The sequence below is a fragment of the Salvia splendens genome, chromosome 1 (assembly GCF_004379255.2).
Source record: "Salvia splendens isolate huo1 chromosome 1, SspV2, whole genome shotgun sequence".
Classification (NCBI taxonomy): domain Eukaryota; kingdom Viridiplantae; phylum Streptophyta; class Magnoliopsida; order Lamiales; family Lamiaceae; genus Salvia; species Salvia splendens.
This window is the reverse complement of record NC_056032.1, coordinates 46,720,652-46,743,856: the sequence shown is the minus strand read 5'-3', so window position 1 is coordinate 46,743,856 and position 23,205 is coordinate 46,720,652. Positions and strand designations below refer to the sequence as shown.

Below are 23,205 nucleotides of genomic sequence, written 5' to 3'. Positions count from 1 at the left end.
GATTTAAATTAAAATTCAAAAGGTGCATTAAGTTTTAGGAGGAGTATGTTTTATCCACAGCTCTTTGTAATTCCATTCTTCTTCTTCTTATAAACTCAATTAAAAACATCATCTTTGCTCTGCAATAAGTAAGTAACAATAAGCTGGAGCTACCTTCATTGATTAATCAGTAAAATAGTGTAACGTTGATATTTTGGGTCTCTTCTTCTCCCGCTCCCTTGAATTCACAAACAAACATATGGCTCCGGCGATGGAGAAGATCACCTTGTCCGGCACCAACACAGAAGTAATCCGGCTGGAGCGCGAAGCTGTTATCCCAATCCTCAAGCCCAAGCTCATCATCCACTTAGCCAATCTCATCGGTATCTTCATTTTTTCTCCCCCTTTTCTTTCTCAATCCAATTCCTCTTGCAACCCCCCCTTTTCTCGTTTTTCCCAAAATGATTTCAAATCACCCAAACTCTTTTCTTCTCTTTTTTTATTTCGTTTTATTTTCTTTAACATTTGCTAATCAACAACCTTTGGAATAACCGAATAAAACAAAGCTGCTCTACTCCAGTTTATGCACAGAAAAATTTGGTCTTTAGCATTTGTGCGGCACTTGGAATGTTTCTGTATGCCTTTTAACAGTGATTGACGTACATATAATTCACATACTATCATAGTTGAATTATTTAGAAAGCCCTTATCATCACAATGAAGCAGAGGAAAATTATTGTTTCGAAATTCTGAACTTAAATTAGTACTCCGTATATACTATTATAGCCCATACCAAAACAATTTTTTCCATCCGCCCCTGCCTTTCAGCCGTTGGATGTTTCTCTGCAGAGCATAGCTCCGACCGTGCGGAGTTTCTGAAGCTCTGCAAGAGAGTGGAGTACACAATCCGAGCTTGGTACATGTTGCAATTTGAGGACCTCATGGTGATTTCCTTGTGCTCTATAGTCCCTGAGTTGCTGTATTGTATAATCTAACACCTTACTGATTCAATACGAATATGGCTGCAGCAACTCTACTCCCTTTTCGATCCAGTCCATGGAACACAAAAGTTGGAGCAGCAGAACCTATCTTCTAATGAAGTTGACACTCTTGAGCAGAATTTCTTGAAATACTTGTTTCAGGTAAGGTTATGCTCCTCATAGTTGTTATTGGATTTCACATGTGGACTTACCACAGTGCTGAATTTGTTAACTAGATTCACTTTATTCTTTACTTGTTAATGCCTTTCGCTTTTCGTTTAAATCTTTTCTGCAGATTATGGAGAAAAGCAATTTTAAGATAGCCACTGATGAAGAGATTGAAGTTGCACATTCTGGGCAATATCTTCTTAACCTTCCGATCACTGTGGATGAGTCTAAGGTGAAGTGTTGTGAAATTCATTGAAGCATGCTTTCTGATATCCGTTCATTTATTCAAAGAACTATTTTTGCTGAATGTAGCTTGACAACAAGGTTTTGAAGAGGTTCTTTGAATCACATCCTCACGAAAATCTCCCAGATTTTGCCGATAAGGTATCTGTCACTTCTCTCTAAGCAATGATTTTGTTACATATTTCTTACCTGCTTGATATAAGAGGAAACATTTGCATTAATTTATCTATGACATGTCTATAGCTTATTCTTCTTTCATGACTGAGTCATTCAAACAATAATATGCATATGGACTCTTAACCCTCAATTTGGCGCTCTAAGAGACCAAGGCAAATATTGATATTGTCTGTGCACCTTTGCCCAACCAAAATTCAATTTACTAGAGTAACTGCAAAAATGCTCAGTTTTGTTTGGGATGAAAGCATATATGGATATTGTCTGTTAATATTTGGAGACTTGGAGTAACTGTAAAAAAATGCTCAATTTTATTTAAGTCCTTAGGATAATGATATTTGTTAGTACTTCATATGGAGAGTTTATAGGAAGTTGACCGAACTCATAAATTAGCTGAGACAGTTGAATTTTTGTTAGTTAATAAGATGTTGGTTTGGTTACTACGTTAAAAAAACATTACATTTCAATCCAGATCTACCCTTTTGTTTCATTTCCTAAGCTTGGATCCACTGTCAGCTTTTTAATAGAGTTGAGATGATACGAGTAAGAGAATTGGTACTAAATGATTGGAAAATACTCCTCAAACAGACCTCAGAGTTTAAAGCTCTGCTCACACAAAAGTTGCACTAGATCTTCTCAGACTTTTAATGCCCTTACCATGAAGAAATACTATAGATACCTTAATAAATCCTGTGAAACCACTTACATGGCCCAAAACAATAAATAAAAATATACTACTATTTATAACTAAAATTAACTCTCTGCTGTTGGCTTTGGACTTGTGCCGAGCATAGACCTTCCACCCACCCGGCGTTTCCGCTGCTGCTCTATCTCTCTATCACTTGTATTGTACGTCCCTCCATAATTTGGCGATATTAATCTATTGGTCCAAAGCTGCTGCTAGCTTTGGAGTTTGGACTTGCGCCGGGCACAAACCTTCCACCCACCCGACGCTTTCACTGCTGCTTTATAGTTTATGAACAATTGCAATCCTGTATACTATAACTGTTCATTGTAATTTTAGATACTACTCTCTCCGTCTTTTAAAATAGAAAATTTTGAAACGGCACAGGTTTTAATGCACAATTGGTAAAGTAAGACAGAGATAGAAAGAAAAATTGATTGAAGTATTGTTAGTGGAGAATGGGTCCCACCTCATTAGAGAAAAAAAAATGTTTCCTAAAATAGAAAGTTTTGGATGGACCAAAATGGAAATAGTTTCTATTTTTAAAGGACGGAGGGAGTACATAAGTTGCATTGCTATTATTTTTGTTTTTTGGCTGCATCATTATATGATGTTGGATTCCATTATTCTACTGATGTTTCTTTGGTCCTCAGTATGTAATCTTCAGGCGTGGGATTGGCATTGACAAGACAACTGATTATTTTATCATGGAGAAAGTGGACGCAATAATTGCACGTATGTGGGCGTGGATAATGAGAAAAACCAGGTGAATGAAATTCAATATTGCAAACACTTTCTTGAGCCAAGGTTTGAGATAAATAAGTTTCTATGTGAAATCTTATATACGCAGAGATCAGCTGCCATCTCCTGGCTTCCCTGTCCTCTTATTATGATCATAATGTTCATTTAGTCCCTCATTCAAGCACACTCATTTAATTTTAATCAATGTCCTTTTCTGGTTTCAGATTAGAGAAGGTCTTTTCAAGGAGGACTAGTTCAAGGCAGAAGAAGGATTCCAAAAAAGACGACGAAATCATTTCTGAAACTGAAGATCATGAATTATACGTCGAACGCATTCGTCTCGAAAATATGGAACTCAGGTTTCTTAGTGATGTTGTAATTGGTCCATTTTTGTAGCTTGACTTGAATATTGCATTCTTTAGATTTTAAGATCCTTACACGAAGTTTTATGCTCCGACTTTTGTATGTTGTGAGAATTATGAACTTATCCTGAGGCTAAGCTAGCTGTGATGCTAAAAAAGCCAACTCGGGCGCATTATATGTTTTTGAGATGCTGACTAATCCTACCTTACCAATGACTTTTATGGTTTCTTGTTTCAGTTTCAAAAATCTGCTGAAAAAAAATACAATTCAAGAACCTACCTTCGATAGGATCATAGTTGTGTACAGGTATGCAACTGATATTTTATCTTGTTATTGAGTAATAGTTACATGTCTGCCATATTGTTTCTCTGTTACTCTTATATTTTTATACATTGCTCAACGCATAATCAGGTCCAACAGCTTAAATTGTGGTTTCTTAGTACTTTTTGTTTCCATGCTAATTGCCCTTCATTCTTTCTCTTTACTACTTAACTCTACTTTACTGATTCACATAGTCTAGTACTCCCTCCGTCCCAAGGTAGTTGAGTCTGTTTGTTTTTGCACTCGTTTTGAAGAAATGATAATAAATAGTTAAAGTGAAGAGAAAGTAAAGTAAGAGAGAGAATAGTATAGATAAGAATCTTCTCTACATTATTCTCTATTTTACTTTACTTTTTCTCTAATTTAACTACTCCATCCGTCCCTGAAAAGTATGAACTAGTTCCTTTTAGTCCGTCCCTGAAAAGTATGAACTTTCTAATTTTGGAAACTCTTTTCATTCTAATAAGGTGGAACTCATTCTCTCCTAACAATACTTTATTTACTTTTTCTTTCTATCTCTCTTACTTTACCGATTATGCATTAAAACCCGTGCCGAACCAAATGTTCATACTTTTTAGGGACGGAGGGAGTATTTATTATCATTTTCTCAAAACGAGTGTAAAAAAAGAAACGATTCAACTACCTTGGGACGGAGGGAGTATATGATTTACTGAACTAATTTTACTTGAAAAAGTATTTAGAATTGATGTTGCTAGTGGAAAAAATAGTACTACTACTACTATATATTAACTGAGAAAACTTAAGCCACAATTTCTTTGAGCCCTTTCCACCCTTGTGCTATTCTGTTTCAGAGATTTTGGTTCTTGTTTTGATCAAATTCAAAAGGTTAACCAAAAACATTATGCAGGCGAGCGAGTTCGAAAACTAAAGCAGAACGGGGCATATACGTGAAACACTTCAAAAACATCCCTATGGCTGATATGGAAATTGTCCTTGTTGGTTTTCTTGATCCTCTTCCCCATTCATTTTCACTCTAGATGATGGAGTTTTCTGTTTAAACATTTTATGCTCATTATAATACAGCCAGAGAAAAAAAATCCAAGTTTAACTCCAATGGACTGGGTCAAATTTCTTATATCTGCAGTTGTTGGGCTGGTTGGTTAACTTCTTCCATAATTATCTTTAATTCCATTATATTACCACTTTCTTTTTTAATTTAAAATAACATATCCATTTTTGGTGGACTCTTTCAGGTTGCTGTCGTAGGATCTGTTGAAATGCCTAAAGCTGACCTCTGGGTCATGTTTGCTATTCTTTCCACAGTGCTTGGTTACTGTGCTAAGATTTACTTCACGTTAAGCGTTTCCAACCCTGGCATTTATTTCTTTTAATGCATATTGTTCAGTGTTAAATTTTAAAAGGCAGAAATTGCAAGTTCAACTGTTATGTAACTAAATAAGTAAGCCATGTAAGATTAATCTTGCACAGTCACCCCCTCAAAAAAATGCTCAATCAGTGATCCACAAATTGAGTATGTTATAATGTAACATCCAGACTCATTTTATGGTCCCTCCCTTCAGAGATAGTTCGGTTCCTGCTATCTTGGTTTCTTACCACGTATTTGAGATGGTTTCACTTATCCATCCCATTTTTCCATCTTGGTTTACGTATTTGAGATGATTTCACTATTTTTTGTAGTTAGCTGAAGTTTCTTCACTTTCCAGGTTTCAACAGAATATGGCCACATATCAGAATCTAATCACACAATCAATGTATGACAAACAATTGGATAGTGGACGGGGCACTCTTCTTCACTTGTGCGATGATGTTATTCAGCAAGAAGTGAGTAAGATCAGCGTATAGTTTACTTCCAAGCTTGACAGCTATTAATTGTTTGGAATTTGGATGTCTCATTTCCCTAAAGGACATAACTCTCATTCGCATGTAATTGGATCTAAATAATAGTTTTTGTTATGAGCAAAAACAATTTTTTTCCAAATACATATTCTTACATGGTTACACGAAATCCGGACCCTTATTACAGAAAGTGGAACAGTAATGTGTGTTTAAACTTGATATAGTTGTTGTTAACTGAATGCCGACTATATGCTATCAAAACAGAAACTGAACATGGAATGTGGTTATAGGTCTATATGCTTCCAATTGGCTAACTTATCACAAATGTGCAGGTAAAGGAAGTTATTATTGCGTTTTTCATATTGATGGAACAAGGGAAAGCGACTCTTCAGGTACGCATATCTGGATTTAGAACGCTTTTCAATGTTTTTATGATAGGTTAGCTCGATCTTGAGTTTTGCACCTCTAGATGTACAATTTCTGATATCCAATCTGGTGTTCTTATGCTATAATAATAGGACCTTGACCAGCAATGTGAAGAACTAATACTAGATGAATTTGGTGAGCGATGCAATTTTGATGTCGACGATGCAGTTCACAAACTGGAAAAACTAGGCATAGTTTGTCGGGTGAGATACATTTCTCTGGGTGATTTTTGGACACACGTTGTGTGATTCTTGACAGTGACTGATGTTTGGTTGTGATTTAAATGGATATAGGATTCAATTGGAAGGTACTACTGCGTTGGTCTGAAGCATGCTAATGAGATCATAGGCACGACTACAGAAGAACTTGTCCTACAGGCCAAACAGAGACCTGCCGGGGCCTCTGCCTCTGCCTCTGCCTCTCCCTGATTTATTTCACTAAACAACTGCAAGATTGTGATATTTTTGAAGCTATTGATTGGTGTAGTTTCTCTACTTTTTTCCCAGTAGATTACATTTCATTTTTCATGTATATAAAAGACCCAGTTTGTGCTGCTTGTAATCATTGATGGCAATGCCAATGTAGTAGTGTGTGTGTGTGTGTTTGTTGAAGAATGGGCCTTATTTGTTTCCCTAACTCAATAAATCTTATGTCAATGATCAACATTCTCTAACTAGCAATTATCAGCCGTGTAATTCTGTTTCAGGAAACATTACAATCCAACAAAAGCAGCTAAATAGAGAGGTATTTAAGATGTGAAGAAAACATCCAACTCAACTTCACTATTATATTAACATTATATAGAAGTTTTGTTTACAAGAAGAAGATTGATTAATAATTGACACACATGAAATAAAAAATAAAAAAATCACCCAACTGTTCTTTATACAATTATCAAACAGCTGGATATATTCTTTACTCTTGTGTTTCCGGTCAAGTATATTCATCTCGAAACACACTCAAAATGCTACAACAAACACATCCTTATTTTGAAGCCATAAAAAGCTGGCTTCCCAACGTCACGACCGGGGTTCCTTCCCCCATGATTGTCGTCAAGCTCATTTCTTTCTCAAGAATCCGATCAAGTTCAGTCACCACGTAGCTCATAAGAGGACGCCTCTCGCTCGATGGATTCACACACTGCGTAATCAACTGCATGAACTCATCCATGCCTTCTGTTGTAAAGCTATTGCCTAATCTCTGATCAATTATGGTAGATATGCTGCCACCTTCCTGGAGATTCTGCAACTGCAAACATAATATGTTTAAGCTTGTATTTTACATCCACACAAATATTCGATTTTTCATGAAATTGGCATGGCTTTCATGTGGTAGAATACCGGAGCACTATTTTACCGAGCGTCCTTCCTAAAACGTTCCACGTTCTAGTGAATCTAATTATGATCAATTGTGTAAAATGCAAACTTACCCATTCAAACAAATTATGATTGACATCAGAAGGCAACAATTCTTTTGCTTCCTGCCCGCTTACTAACTCCAAAAGGAACACCCCAAAACTATAAACGTCGCTTTTGTCTGAAAATCGTCTGAATTCATTGGCCCTGCATCAGGACATGACAATACAATTAATAATTATCAAATAATAGTAATACAAAACCAACCAGCATTTATATTACTCTGGGGCAAGAAAAACTTCATCAGCTGCCACTTGAGAAGATGTGCCTGCATGATCGAATCTTCCGAGAAAATTACGTAAACCAGCATCCGCTACTTTTGCTATGAAATTCTCGTCCACAAGAACATTTGCTGTTTTGAAATCCTTGTGTATCAACCTAGGACTTAGAGAGTGGAGGTGAGCCAAACCTGTGCATATAAAGTATGGGTGAGCGAGCACACATACATTATACTTAAGGAGCTTTCACCTTAGGTTTTGTGGAACTTTCTATATCTTGTTAAGTCATCTTTTGTATACAACTCTTTTTCGGCACAAGACAAGTTGGATTAATACCAGAAAGCTAAAAGTGCTACTTATTCTTTTTTAAGCATAAGACAAGATGAATTAATACCAGGAAAGCCAAAAATGCTCACTGGTTTTGCAGAGGATCACCTTTAGCTGCCCCGAGAGCTATTTGAAGCCTGTGCTTGAATTCAAGCTTTTCCTGTGAAACCTGACCAGCACCTGAGATTATAACATGGGGTTAGCTTATAGATGCTCTAACGCAAAATAGAGTAGTAAAGAAGGGAATGCGGGGGAGGCACAATTACATGAAAGTGAAGAAAGAACAGATTTAACGCGAACATATAGGATATAATCAGTTGCAAAGGTCTCAGTCATGGAAACAAATGCATGAAATTTGTTGGAATAGCAGCATCTTGTTTTAAATTTAACTCTAGTACTGTGTCAACTGTCAACTGAAACGTCAAATTCACTAACAGGCATGCAAAACAAGAAACACAAAAAAGACAGAATGGAGGAAAATTGATTACCATACAAGTGAATAGACACACTGCCATTGGGTATGTACTCGTAGACGAGAATCTGTACATCATTTTCCTGGCAGTAACCTAAAAGTGTGACCAGATTTCGATGTTGAATAGATGAAAGATATCGGACCTGAAAAGAATTGAACCTCGAGCTCAGTCTCAGCGTATTATTTGCTCTCGATGTATGTCAGTTTGACAATCCATCAATGTAATAGAAATACAAATTGGTTTCAAACATACCGGGCCAAAACGAGAGGGAGAAAATAAGGGGTGGGAGGTGGGAATAGCAACATAGGAAAAGGAAAATTCGTATCTTGTGGCCTCTAAAATATTAAATTTTGTTCTTATACACCCTTGAATTTCTATTGTATAGCATTAAGCTTTGAACATGTACTTGCAATTTCTTCAAGACCTCCTTAACAATCTTTGAAACGAGCACAATTCACATATTTATGTCATTAATTCCATCAAGGGTGTGAAAGCTGCTTCATCTGTTAGTTAAAACCTATAGTTTTGCATTAAGCTTGTCAATGAGATACACATTGGTGGATAAGTGAGATACCTCCTCAATGAATTCATGGGTAGGAGGAGCAGATCGTTTTTTGATGGCTACAAGTATCCCATCATGAAGCAAGCCTTTGTACACTTCCCCGAATTTCCCTTGTCCTATCAAACTCTTGTCACTAAAATCCTTTGTTGCAGCTGACAATTCGTCCATCCCAAACCTCCTAGCATCTCGCAGAGAAAACTCGATTCCAACAGCTCTGCCAACTGTGCGATCGAACAATACTGTTGGCAGATAATAGTAACAAAACACAGGCTGTGTAAGAGACAGAGAGAAGAAGAAGAAGAAACCTTGAACAGAAGGATCAGAAGAAGCAGTGTCGGATGTTCTCGAAGCGTTCCTAGGCCGGCAAATGCAATACAAAAGAGTTAACACGAGTATCCCCACCAATGCCACGGCTCCTGCAGCACCTCCTAGAATTGCTGCAAGAGTCTTTGACATTTGGTCCGGGATCCAGTTGAGCTAGGGTTCCAATACAAGCAGAGTAGTACTATCATACATGGAACCTGCAATTCAGACTACGCATAAATTAAACCAAAATCAGCAGAATTGGATAGCAAAATTGAGAGGAACACCGAGTAAGTAAGCAATAGCAACAATGGCGATTAGAAGGAGAGAATGTGTGACCTGATTGGATTGGAATTGAATTGCAGATCGGCGCATATATACAAGGAGAAACTAGTGATCCATCATCGTATTCACATTCACATTCATATTCATCAAGGAAGGAAAGAGTAATTCATGTATTGTATGAATGAAGATTGAATGGAGAATAAGAGACAGAGATAATGCCAACAGAAAGGGAGCTGCCGCCGACAATAAGCTCCACCAATCCCTTTACACCAATTTATTTATATATATACTATATCAGTAATTTACACACCCAACCACCCACCCACCATTAAAAACAGAGAGAGTGAGAGAGAGAGGCAACTGTGCTAGGAGAATCTACCTCACAGTTCTACTGAGTAAATAACAAAGAGCTAAATGTTGAAGAAGAGAGAGAAATGAGAAGTTGTAAATTGCTGTAATGGTAAGAAGGCATGTTCACGCAACGACCAAATACAAATACTACTTACTTGGCAATATATTTTAGCTTTAGATCGACATATTTCAACGTAATGACAAAATACAACTTAGTTGGCAACACATTTTAGCTTTCGGTCGAGATATTTCGTGTTACTTAGGCTTCGGTCGTTAAATCTAGATTAAGTTTCTTTAGCTACAAACTAAATAAATAGTAATCATTATTGATGCTTCTTCTACACCAACGTTTTTTTCTTTCAGTAAATCACTATAATTCTATTTCACGGTAGATCAAGAGTGGCTTTGAGTAGATAAGGAGTCATTATTAATGGTTCGTATGTTTGAAATATGAGTATCATTTTCGGTATATTATTCTAATTCTATTTCATAATAGATCGACAGATTAAGTATCTATACTACAAGGTAAATAAAGAAACGCCTATTATTGCTTTTTCTTCTTGAAACATTTTCTATAGCTAAGAAGTAAATAAGGAGGAATATTATTAATTAAAATTTAAGGTTTTTACAATTAAAAACTGTAACTTTATTATTGGTATTGTATTTGTATTGCATTGGACTGGACGTGACGCAATCATATTGAATTAATTCAAATGAAGTGGAATAGAAAAATTGGTAATAATGGAGTGGAGAAATAAACAAAGATTTGAGTTACAGAGCATAGGCCAATAATTGTCGACAATAAGAAAAACAATAAACAATTAGTATTATTCGATTCCACCAGCTATGTTGACATTGCCCCTACTTAGTCAGCAACAGCAAATCTTTTAATAACGGCTACTAATACATTATTATTCAATAATTATTTAGTTTGATGCTTATATCTTTGGATTCTTTATTGTATGACAGCAGTAGCGTGCCACCAACTATTTTAAATCAAATAAATAATACACAACACCATACATATATATACAAGTACAATCTTCCTTTTTTTCAGTTCCAAAGCGAATCATTTTTTTTCAAAACAAAATTTATAACGCCAAGTGATGAATGAATGAATAAAATAAAAGATAAAATAGAATGAATAATGAAACGTAAAAATAGCTGAATCAGCTACATAATCTATTGAGCTCAAAATAACAAAAAGAAATTTGACACATCCATGATTCGAACATGGATAAATTTCATTTTTTTGTTCAATAAATTATAAAGTGAATCCAATAATTTTTTTACATCAGATACTTTAATGAAATGAGGATTTAGACTGGAAACAAGAAGGAAACTCTCTTGACTAATCTCCTACACAAAGGAATAGATTCAAATAAGAACTCTCTTCCTTCACATTTTTCTTCTTTTCAGATTTCTAACGCCGATCATTCCCAACGTCTCAATTCCTACCATTCTACAACGAGGAATCTGAAAATAGAGAGCGAGTTTGTGCAGATCACACTAAGTCGTCCGTGGTCTCGTACAAAATTGCCTTCGAACATCGTCGAGTTTACCTCAGCTTCAACTTGTTTTTGATACACCACACCATTAAAAGTTGAAAAAAATGGAAAGATTGTTGATGGGGATGTGATTACCAAATCCCCACCATTTTATTCCTTTCCCTTTCAAGTGATGAATGAATACACGGGGGGCTGTGAATTGTGATACAATAACAAATCACTACTTTTCAAAATGAAAATTAAATAATGTAGAGATGAGAGAGAGAGAGAGAGAGAGAGAGAGAGAGAGGGGTTTAAGAAGTCAAATTGCGATGATTATTGGCAAAATCTCTTAATAAACGCTTAAGATGTCTTCCACCTTTGCCTCGCATGTGGCTGTTCATCTCCATATCCAGACGGTCCGATGCTGCAGCCGCCACTCCCTTCATCCAGTTTGGCACTAAACATTCTACTTCTCCTGCTTTTAGATACTCACCGGGAAGGGTATGCAGCTGCAAACAATAATTTTTTCGTAAATCAACTTCAACCACGCGCGCGCACACACATGTATACTAACCGCAGAGTAAAGCCAACGTTGCAACATTTCCCAGCAAACCACGCCCTTCCACTCTCGTCTTTCACTCAAGCTGCACATTGCGCCCAGTTGTTGAAGGATCGTTGCACATTTGTGAACCTGCAAATTTTGATTCAGCACAACTCGCACCAGGTTTAGGTGTGTGGAAATACGCTAATTGCTCATCAAACCCTTTACCCTTGACATTGCCGACACGCCAAGAAGAGCATACACCAGATTCGATATCAAGCCCTCCCCACATATGGATATCACCCTCATCACCATGTCCTGAACGGATCTTCCAGGTATAGAAGCATCAGCTTCCACCAACACACCAATGCTCATCTCCAGAAAGCCTGAAAGCCTCACCAAAACTTTAAAATGCAGCAATAACATATTAAACAATCTCATATGTTTGAAGAATATTTCTGTACAAGGCTTACAGTTCATATACGACATTGCTGATAAAGCTGCACCACGATGCAAAGCTGTACAAGAAATCCCTGCCTTTGGCAAGGATACTTCAAATAGAGAACCAGAGGCAGCTAATATTTCCTGAAATGCAAATTAGCTATTGTTGAGAATATGCAAATACCGAAAGCCAAAATATGGAAAAGATTCATGATAGCATCAGGAAGCTCAGCCGTTGAAATGTGTAATGAGCATGAATATGAGCACCTTAGGACAACTGCGCACATACACAGAAGCAAAATTTGTGTATGCCTCAACCAGATCTGGTTCTTGATCACAGATATATGATGAAGTAAGAGCCATTACTGATGGTGAACAAGTGAATCTTTCAAATGTACTCATAAACAGAGATCCATATTCCTCCTTGCAGCCAAATTCTTCAACAATGACCGAAGCTGAAACAAACTAATGATAGTGAGACACATAAAAAGAGAGTGAGGAAAGGGGCTAAGCAACAGATGACCTGCCAAGAAAAAGTAAAGGTGCTTAAAATATCTTTAAGATGGTTCATTAGACACAGGAAATCAAACATAACTGCCACTTTGATAACACAAATATCTAAGCACACTAAATTCAGATAGTGGTGAAGCATACTAATGGGTTTTACAGAGGGTATGAAGAGCTATTTCTGTTAAGACACTATGATACTATGATAGAAAAGAGGGCATTGAAGTAAATCTAAAAGATTGTAGTAGTCACTAAAATAAAGTATTAACCAATTTAGGGGCTTAACAGATAATCACTTGAAATACTTCTTCCCTGATTAATTAATCCCAGTTGTTGGTGAATATGATCAACGCAACACAGTAACCATTTTACTAAGCAATAATACTTGCAACTATCAAAAGCAAAAAAGTTGACTCGGGAAGCTAACTTGACATGCATGATACCGTTGACATTACCTTCTTAAGGATGCATCTGTTATATGCAAAAAAAGAAAAAGCAAACAAATCCTTGAGCACAAACACCTCATGCTCAAAATTTTACCTGTTCTCATGTAGCATTCATGGCTTGAGAATTTCAAAAAATTTGCTGATATAGAATCTAGCACCTGCGGCAATAGTGGCCCAAAATTGTGGCCTGCAAAACGAACGAACTGTATTATTTTAAAATAATTATGTTTCAAGTTTTTCTAGGGAGCTCAAAGCATTTAATCTTCAATTAGGCCTTAATGATGTACCAAGACACAACTCTACAGAGTTCTAAGTGTTTAATCTTCACCCCAACTTTGCCTAGACACAGTTTATCTCAGGAACACAAATATGCAAGTTCTTAAGAATAGTTCTATTGTTTATCTATCATGTAGTAAATGTGCCTTAGTGATGAGCATTAAGCCTTCTTTCACAATTGTGTTTACACAAAATGAGAGATTGTGGAATGAGAAAGTTTTTAACTCATAAGTAATGACATTATTGAAACCTGATGCCTGAATTGCTAGTGTAAGAGCCCTGCAAACAGCTGTAGACAAGCTTCCACTCTCAATATGATCAGATATAAGGAGTTTCTCGAGCATTGGCCAGAAAGCCTCAAGTAATACAAAGATCGATTCATCTGGACCCAGATCAACGGAGAGGTGTGATGCCAGGTAACTGAAAACAGTGCCGATCCTACAATAAATCAGCAAATGGTAAGCTAAGAGCATATTATTGACACTAAAAGGTGTGCTTCAAGGTCAAGGTTAAGGATGTCAAAATTTCACATAAGAACCTATTCTAGACACAAAACTTAACTAGCCACTAGCACACTGACTATCTCAAAACGCATAAACCCATATTGATTAGTAAAAATTTACAAAACCTTACTTACCTATATAATTATCCAGTAACCAATTTAACTGTACATGTTATGCCAAACAGAAATAAAAATAGTATCGATTAACTCCAAAGCGTGAAAAGGTTCATCAGAACACAAGCAATGAGCATTAAAGATACCTGTTTAGCCCTCTTCCAGCTGTGGTAACTAAATGGGTATATATAGATGGATTGTGTCTCAGAGCATGCCCATGATCTTCATTGATCTGAATCAATGTCAAAGAACTTTTAGTAACTTAAATAAATGTAAAACCTCCATTGCCATATAAAACAAATTTCTTTTCAGCTGAAACTATGTCTAGTTTAACTAATGGTGATGGGGGTTAATCAACTAATTCCAGACAGATAAATGCAGGCTCATAATTCAAGATCGACCATACAGAACATCCATGGATTAAATCATCGATGATAACAGTTAACCATTTGAATTTTAACAACTCTTTTCTGCATCATCTAACTCTAAAGTCTAAACCAGGGATATTATGCTTAGTATTAATGCAGCACTTCTGATTGTTGGCTTCCATAAGTAACAAAAACATAACAGCGTGAAAACAAGACAAAATCTGCCAAGTACTGCAGCTAAAAACATTAAAATGAGTCGTGGTTTGATTCAAAGTGTTTCTAAACATAACCAGACATGAGTTGGATTGAAGATGTCATAAAGAGATGCCTTTGTATGAGATATTAAAGACAAAAGGAGACTTACAAGTTTTCCAACAGTTGCATAAGAAGGAGAAAGCAATCTAGCGAACATGTTGTGCATCAGCATCTTGTCAGAAACAGTGCAGAGTATGAGACTGATAGCACCAACTACTTCATTCTCTTCCTCCAAGGGCAACTTCCTATCTTCCAATCCCTAACAGAAAATTCTATATACTGTTACTACATTATAGATAAATACATGATATCACATAAGTACAATTCAAGAGGCTGGTAAAGCATAAATGAATTTATGTTTTAAAGCAAGTTCCTCTTACTATATTGCTTTCAAATCTCTGAGGAGTGTTAGAGGAATATACTTTTACTTTTACAATTAATGGCCTAATATATGAACATTAACGCAACTGACCTCTCCTATCCAAATTAAGATTTCCAGATTGGAAGGTTCATGCATCACTGCAGCAGCTTCTTCACAGAATTTGCGAAATCCAAATGCACAAGCACTTGAACAGAATGGTTGAGTAATCCCGGCAGCAAAAAACAATCTAAACATAGCAGGTTGAACCCATGTTATAATAGCATTACAAGCTGTACACAAGGGGAGCTGAGAACTTCACATTTTTAAATCTCAATGCCATGATATGGATGAAGGGGGTGTAAGGATCAGAATCAGATACATTCTTCTAATCTAATGCAGTACAGCATATAGTCCTTTTTCATAGAGGTTGATTGTCCGAGACATAAAAGCATACATGAGGAAATTATGTAATGCTGTATAGTATAGAAGTAAGGAATCATTTACATCAAAGGTCTGGTGTTGGTTTGAGAGGTAGGGATCCACTTAGCATAAGAACCAATAACATCAGCAAGAGCTTTATATACCTGGGAAATGAAGTATTTAAGATTAGTACAGTTTTTGCTGCTGTTAATATTCCTTCATTGTTCAGTTGGCTTGCTTCAGTAAGTTGACTCGACATCAGAAAGAATATCAGAATATAAAATATGGTAAATAATAAATAGAAGACGTACAAGGCACATAAATCCTCTTAGATCCTCTGATGACTTGCTGGACAAAATCATCACCAAGTCCATAATGACAGAGATATCAAAAGGATGTTCCTCCTTAAGAACAACTTCAGAAACCTAAAAGAAGCTAGTATTCAGAAATACAAACAACCTGGTATAAACTTCCAGATCTACTAAGGACCTGTGCTCTGCAAAGTTGTACCCGACAATGCGATATTTTTTGGCAAGGGAGAGGAAATTCATTCAATGCACTCACCGCATTAAGCACGAACAATTTGGCTTCTACCTCTCTCCAAGAGATATGCATGCTGGTAGGTATCCAGTCCCGAAGGAAGATCTAATATGTTTGAGGAGAGGTTAATTAAAAACAAGGTAAAGAACAACTACTTAAACATGAGATCTTTAACTTCATACATTTCCACTTCATGTGTTTGAGTTTGATAACGGGATGGAAGAAAGGATGGAATCGAATTGCATTACAACAACAAATACAAGTTACATTATGTGTCCCACTGTTAGAAGAATGCATGACAATGTTCTTATTTTAGTGGATATGTAGGTGAGAAGTGCATGAATGTTTCTTAGTCTCTGTTCCATGGTAGTTGAGTCATTTTTCCATTTTGGGACGTTCCATGGTAGTTGAATCATTTCCCATTTTAGTAAACAGTAACACATTTTCTCACTCTTACTTTATTTTCTCTACTTTTCCATCTCTCCTAGTACTTTATTGTCTATTTATTTAATACATTATACATCTCTTTCGTAATCTCCATGCCGAAAAGAAATGACTCTACTACCGCGGAACAGAGGGAGTATATTGTTTTCATCAATTGCCAATTGCAAGATCTCACATCAAGATCGAAAGGTATCAATAAAAATAAAACACAAAGCAGTATAGTCTTCTTAGATAAAACTTATCAAGCATAGTCAAATTCCCATAGCCTAAATTACCCAAAGGGATACATGTTTCTAAGTATAATGATGCAATCATCACCTTCTGGATAAACAAAGCAGGTCCTAAGAGCTGACAAATGTCCACCAGAAGTTCCACCAAATTCATCCTAAATTGCTCTAGGCCACTAGGCAGCTCAATGGTTCTCCCATTTTCATCAAATGTGTCATTGACCTGTAAGGAAGGACATGATTCAGTCTATAAGATATAAACATATAACTAATAAGATAGTAAACCACAAGATCTTATGTATGAAATGGACATAACACTTCACACAGATGGTCTGAAGAAGGATCACATATAATTATCTTTAAAGTTCAGTGGGTAATTTCTTAGGCTTCATTTATCTTTTGGAAGGGGGGACAACAATAGGAGGCTGGAAAAAATCTCCCCCCTACACGCACAATTGGCCCCCAGCTACTTTCAACACTAGTACACTACGTGAAATGCAAAGCTACAAAGAATGTAAATAAAGGTTTAGACATTTTTATTTCAGATGTGGCATTGTTGAAAAGAAAACGAGAGAGGGTAAGAAGTCCCTGTTTAGCCTAACTGAGTCTGAGATGATTTTGTAGAATTAGGCAAATGCTTGAAACAGAATTTAATATTATACTTGCATTTGAGGTATGAAGAACACTCATGAAAACATTCTGAATTGAAATCACCATTTTTTGTGCATGCTCCTAGAATGTGAAAAGTGGACAATTTAGCATTATAAACTAAATAGGTAAGAACACTCATCAGCAACAGTTACATTTGTATTCAGCAATCAGCAAGCATATTTATATATTATAAACCCATACCTGAACACGAAACAGAAGAGCATCAACCAATGCTGAAAATATGGGACTAAAACGTTCCTGCAACTTCTTCTTATATTCAGCATTTTCTACTTCGAGAGCAATTATATGCCCAGAAAGGCTACACCTAATTTCGCAAATCAGAACAATCCAGTAAGGCCTCACTTACAGAACAAAAGATAATAGTATCATATAATAACATTTTTTCCACTTCTAAAGCACATATATAAATGTGGCACATAAATTAATTTAACCTACCAAAATTGCAAGGTTGAGTCCACAATCTCCCAGTCTTCACTTGGAAATGCTGCACAACTGCCGGTCAAAGTAGGTTGGATGAATTAAAAATCCAATGCTACATAGCAATCAATTATGTCAACCAGGAGGTGTAAACTGAATACATAAATGTCAAAAAAACAAGAGAACTAATGTAAAGCCTGGGTATGCAGCAGTGAATTAGGCTTTTACATTCTTCAGTATTAAACTGAACTCCAGAAATGGGTTTTGAATAGAATAAAGATTTAGAAAGTTTATAAACCAGTATCCGAGATCCAGATTAGAGTTTTAGAGAATTTAGAGAGCTGGTAATGAAGTTCCGTCAGAAAAATGCATTGATATATGGTCTTATAGTTTGATAGTACAAGATAATTAAATTTCATCTTCATTTTTATTTCCTTATTTTGCATCACAAATCTGATGTCAATGTTCAGTATTTTCTATCTCGGTGAATATTGTTTGTCAAATATTCACCATCCACTATTCCTTGATCTAGTTAAAAACTCAAATTAGGTTCATACAAGCTGTTTCATGTATCTATTCCAATTCTAATCCTTATGATCATTTATCAAGTAAATCAAGTGTCTTTGTTATAATGAAGGTCAGTTAGTTTAAGTCTCAAGTAAGTTAAGAAAATAAAGCACAACCCCTTTATATCCCTACTTCCAATTTCGCTTCCCTAGCCATGAGTCCCCGACTTAGTTACCCTTAGCATTGTGACAACTAACCTCAATAGAGCATGTCCCAGCTCAAGTGCTTCGGTATTTGCTTCCACAATTAGAAAGGGTGCCTATACAAACAGACAGGTTATTCAAAACCCAGCTGTCATGTAAAAAGAAAAAAAGGAAAGGAAAATATAATACAATGAAGACTTGTTTTATAGTTAGAGTAGTAAAAGTTGCCAAATATAGAGCAAAAGGTTAAAAGGACAGAAGTAATAAACTATACATGAAGTGTAATTAGATACCCACAGCTTGACCGATTTCTGACATTAAGGATGCAAGTCCTCCAATCACTTTCTTATCTCCACTTTTGAGAGCAGGAAAAAGAAGTGCTTCCTTGAGAAATCCAATCCGGCATAGTAAAACCTGAGGCAGGCCCTAGGAGAGGAACACCAAGATAGAGTTTTATGATTGATAGAATTATGTTCAGGCTCTGGAATTAACCACAACTCTCTAAAAAATAAGTACAAACCATGCAGGTTTTTCTGCTGGTTTGTATACTTGAAAGTAAGCATTACTACCAAGGTAATTTTCCTACCCAAAACTCGAAAAATGAACTACTTTGGAGATCTTTTAATAACACAATTAAAAAAATAGATTTCTTCGTCAAATTCGGAACTGGGTTAGGGAATATAACAGCTCATATGACTCTTTGGTCAAGTCCAGAATTGATCACCAACCTGGGACTCTGTCTTCAGGATGTGCCTAGCCTTTGTAGGGCAAAGTGTTCTTTATCATACCCTTCTATGACATTTAGGTCTGTAAATTCTTTTCATAGAAATAATCCTAAAAAGCCCATTCTTAGTTCTTTTCACCACCAACCCAAGCAGGGATATAACTTTAAATAAAGCAGACCTCTTGAACACTGGAAGTGGAATTGCAACTAAAGGAGGGAATAACCAAAAGTTATTTAGACTGTTGACACAAGCAACAAAAAAAGAAAGTTTTTTGCTACTTAAAAAGATCCCTTGGTTTTCAATATGACATAAATATGTCATAGTAGTATAACTCTAATTGGGAAATTCTAAGTTATTCGACTAAATACCTTCCAGTTTGAACTGTGGTTGCTCAGGAGAAATCAAAACAAGAGATGTAGGTTAACTAAATCAGATCTTGAAAAAAATTGCATTTACTTCTTGAAAGTGTCCTTTCCTTCTGGGTTATGTCCTGAAAGATTTCCAAACGTAGCACTTTCTAGCAGGATACTGTGCCAGGGAATTGATCCTATTGATTCTAAATGAAGTAACATGATTTCTTTGGGAGGATTATCTTGACACAGTATTACATAGAATCATGCATACTAGAAAGCATGGTTTCCAATATTTACAAGAAACCCAACATTAGCATAGGATAATACCTCATGTCGACTCACGAGCTCGACAAGAACCTCAACAGCAAGCTCAAATGAAGACGCAACCTGTTTAAACATACGAAAGATGGGATGAGGAATTGTTATACGTGTGCATAACATGATAAAGACTTAGAAGCGGAGTATAATAAATTTCAGAAAAAAAAAGGAAAAGATAAGTAAACTATACCTGCAAGGAGCTGAAAACAAAGTTAAAAAGTGGATGGGCAGGTAAAAAGCCTGGAGGAATCTCACAAAAGCATCCAGCTCGAACCTACACACAAATCCAACTTTAAATGAAAACCAGACACGTCAATTACATCTCTTAAAGAAGTTGAAAATTGTTATGCAGACCAACTTTTTATACAAAGTTGAGCTAGATAAGATGCCAATTTGCCATAACTTAAGTTTAAGGATGCAAATGATAACAACAAAAAATTAATAGAGCTCACGTGGATGAGATTTGTTCACATTGTTAGCATATAAAGACCAGTGTTGTTAGGGTCGCGGGGCGCACAGAGTTGATGCGGTGAAAATTCGGGTCGCGGGTCGACGGGGTCGAGAGACCCACAAATATCAAAACAAAGGAATATATGAAGGATAGCACAAAGATCTTTGAATTGTTTATTTGTTCAGGAGTGAAGAGGCTGAATTCTAAAGTGTAGAAAGTAGGTTTGAAAAGTTTGATGTGGTGCATGCATATATATATAGAGAATTGTGATTGAGAGAGTCAGAAAACATGTGAGAGATTTGAGAAAATCAGAGATAGCATGTGTTTAGGGCGACCCAGGTGACCCACTCGACCCAGCGGCGACCCTGTATCTCGATCAACCCACCCATGTTGGGGCGGTGATGGTCTCGACCCAGGCGACCCGAGCGACCCGAACGACATTTTGACAACACTGATAAAGACCCAACACACATTTGTCGACAATTTGGCAGATTGAATGCCAATCCTTTCCTCCAACTTGGAGAAGTTGACAGCATAAGTGTATAGGAAGGTGTACATCTAGAAAAACATTCTTGCTGGAGAGGCTAGCGAGGAAGGATTAGAATTCAATTAATGTGTATAAAGAGGGTCTGAATCCACTTGCTAAGTACCCTGTCACTTCCCATGTTAGACAATAAAAGGCCAGATAAAATTATTTAATCAGTTCTTACCCAGCTCAGCAAGCAACGTAATATCTTTCTGCTCCTGTCATGGCTGCCAACACCCTCACCAATCTGCTGCATTAGAAACTCAAGCACAGTGGGAGTTTGCGCAAGAAGCTGCACTACCAAAAGTACATTATAACACAACCCCCAGAAAAAGAAAAATCTAGTGAAGTTGCAGGAATCAGCTTGCAAAACCTCTTGTCCATACTCTTTCCGGCGAGCAGAGGATACACTGAAATCACCATTTTGATCTTCTATGATTTCAGGCAAGACCGTGAGCATCTCCAAAACCGCGGCATTCCCATTATCCTGGCTCTGCAAATTCTGCAGGCTGTAGAAGAGCTTCTCGATGGGCTTCCCATCCTCTGCGGCGTGAAGTATGAGTGTCGATAGCGCAAGGCATATCTGCGTTAGGAGCTGTTCGTGTTCCGAGCCAAGGAGTTGAGTCCACTATGGAAATTCGAAATTTGAAATTCAAAATTGATCGGCGCAATTGACAACTGACCTGAGGAGGGCCTGGGGTGAATCTCTTGGCAGCTACTAGAAGAGCGTTTAGCAGAGCGTCCTTAGCTCCTCCTTGCAAATTATGGCATTCATTTTGGATCTGCCGGAAGATTGAACAAGTCGATCAATATAGCTAATTAAGCAAATTAGGGCATGAAGTAGTAGGATAGAGAAGAAACCTTGCGCTTGAGAATCTGGGCGGCGAAAAACTCGACCTCGTAGTCAGAGAGGAAAGGGTGGTGGTGGTGGGAAGTGAGGATGGAAGTAGCAATCTCCCAAGCAGCATCAGACTGTTGGAACTGAACGAGCCATTGATTGGCAGCGACGCGGTTGCAGGATTGAGAATCGTGATTGAGGACGTGGACTGCTTGAGCAACCTTGATGTGCAGTTCCATACTTTAAATTGATGGATCAACCATCACGCGACCCTCCACTTCTACGCTCTCTCTCTCTCTCTACTTGACCTGTTCGAATCGCATTCTACCACTTTCTCTCTCTATATTTATTGCTCTGTCCTCTTTTCAATTACTAATTGATTGGATTTGATTATCATCATCAAATAATATCCAAATTTCATTGTTAGTTTGTTACTACGGATTTATATGTTTCTTTCATATTCTTCAATTGAAACTAAAGTACATTCGTTGATTAGTAAATTAAATTTAACAATTTGGGTATAAGTCTTTATAAATACTCCGTACTAACTTCTGTTCAATTTCGTATCTCTAGTAAATTTCAAAAATAGGCAAAAAAAAATAATGAATTTTACTGTTCCCGCTGAATCAAAACTGAAACTACAAAAATAAGGAGTTTTAATGAGCTCATAGTGTTTGTAATTTAAATTAAATATTTTTTATATTATATGCCTATATGTGCTCGGTAAAAGTATGTATTTTTATTTAAAAATTACAGTAGTTGTCGACGGTCACCAACAATCCCTATGTCAATAATTGGCTTGCAAGCATGCGATGTTGGGTAATGTGGGATGTCTTCAACTAGTATATAAGAGGACGTTGACACTTAATACAACCATTGTAAGTTTGTTACTATCAAGTAACTGCAAACTACCATCAGGTCACTACAAACGACTCCATCGAACCATTTACGTATCGTTAACATAAACAGTCGGATGTTACAGCCACATATCTTGTTGACACCATCAACAATAAAACATTAACTCGTCCAAACTTTTCGCAAGTGTCAACCATTACGAACACTAACTCATCAAGATGAAAACACGTTTTCTATCGAGTCCAAACCTGCCAAATACCAATGCCTAAGAGTCGCGGCCATGAGCATGGCATATTTGACATTGATTTTCCTTCAACAACTACATCGGTCGGGCAGCACAGAACGTGATTAGTCAACTAGGCTAACATGTCATTGACCAATGAGATGTGGTTAGATATGACTTGCACAAGACAAGTAGTTTGTAGATGAAATTTAATTAATAGCATACAAATCAAAGTAGTGTGCGATAGATTATCAGATAATGAATTTGAAAAATATTTATAATGTGATGTTGATGAACCGAGGGTCAAAAGTGTCACAAAGAAACATCGTGCTACATATTTATCTCAAAGTGAA

General features: G+C 36.7%; 3 protein-coding genes across 5 annotated transcripts; 1 reads left to right on the top strand and 2 right to left on the bottom strand.

Annotated features, from left to right (window-relative positions):
• Window positions 1–47: 47 nt before the first annotated feature.
• Window positions 48–6,561, top strand: LOC121756839. Its single transcript, XM_042152247.1, has 15 exons — window positions 48–362; window positions 829–923; window positions 1,008–1,121; window positions 1,255–1,359; window positions 1,440–1,511; window positions 2,883–2,995; window positions 3,195–3,329; window positions 3,571–3,639; window positions 4,523–4,610; window positions 4,699–4,770; window positions 4,869–4,969; window positions 5,340–5,457; window positions 5,805–5,864; window positions 5,991–6,101; window positions 6,192–6,561. The coding sequence occupies exons 1-15, from the start codon at window positions 239–241 to the stop codon at window positions 6,324–6,326; spliced, it is 1,512 nt and encodes a 503-aa protein (XP_042008181.1). The 5' UTR covers window positions 48–238; the 3' UTR covers window positions 6,327–6,561.
• Window positions 6,562–6,665: 104 nt separating this feature from the next.
• LOC121802697 (probable receptor-like protein kinase At1g30570) lies at window positions 6,666–9,971 on the bottom strand. 2 transcript variants are annotated; one of them, XM_042202384.1, is made up of 8 exons: window positions 9,536–9,971; window positions 9,199–9,426; window positions 8,906–9,114; window positions 8,347–8,473; window positions 7,967–8,038; window positions 7,536–7,722; window positions 7,328–7,460; window positions 6,666–7,146 (listed from the first exon to the last, which is right to left on the bottom strand). In XM_042202384.1, exons 2-8 carry the CDS (start codon window positions 9,347–9,349, stop codon window positions 6,883–6,885), a joined length of 1,143 nt encoding a protein of 380 aa, XP_042058318.1. In that variant the 5' UTR covers window positions 9,350–9,426; window positions 9,536–9,971; the 3' UTR covers window positions 6,666–6,882. The 2 variants fall into 2 exon arrangements, with proteins under 2 accessions (XP_042058318.1, XP_042058310.1); XM_042202376.1 differs by having other exon boundaries at window positions 9,199–9,414; window positions 9,536–9,970.
• Window positions 9,972–11,435: 1,464 nt separating this feature from the next.
• LOC121756798 (transportin MOS14-like) lies at window positions 11,436–22,126 on the bottom strand. Of its 2 annotated transcripts, XM_042152194.1 has the most exons (24): window positions 21,798–22,126; window positions 21,620–21,718; window positions 21,310–21,531; window positions 21,121–21,228; window positions 20,150–20,233; window positions 19,969–20,028; window positions 18,861–18,989; window positions 18,618–18,679; window positions 17,872–17,928; window positions 17,617–17,740; window positions 16,856–16,987; window positions 16,118–16,198; window positions 15,865–15,978; window positions 15,638–15,717; window positions 15,245–15,380; window positions 14,882–15,031; window positions 14,296–14,381; window positions 13,784–13,971; window positions 13,352–13,444; window positions 12,572–12,759; window positions 12,337–12,448; window positions 12,092–12,249; window positions 11,897–12,013; window positions 11,436–11,831 (listed from the first exon to the last, which is right to left on the bottom strand). In XM_042152194.1, exons 1-24 carry the CDS (start codon window positions 22,011–22,013, stop codon window positions 11,634–11,636), a joined length of 2,994 nt encoding a protein of 997 aa, XP_042008128.1. In that variant the 5' UTR covers window positions 22,014–22,126; the 3' UTR covers window positions 11,436–11,633. The 2 variants fall into 2 exon arrangements, with proteins under 2 accessions (XP_042008128.1, XP_042008136.1); XM_042152202.1 differs by lacking the exons at window positions 21,620–21,718; window positions 21,798–22,126 and having other exon boundaries at window positions 21,323–21,453.
• Between the last annotated feature and the right edge of the window lie 1,079 nt (window positions 22,127–23,205).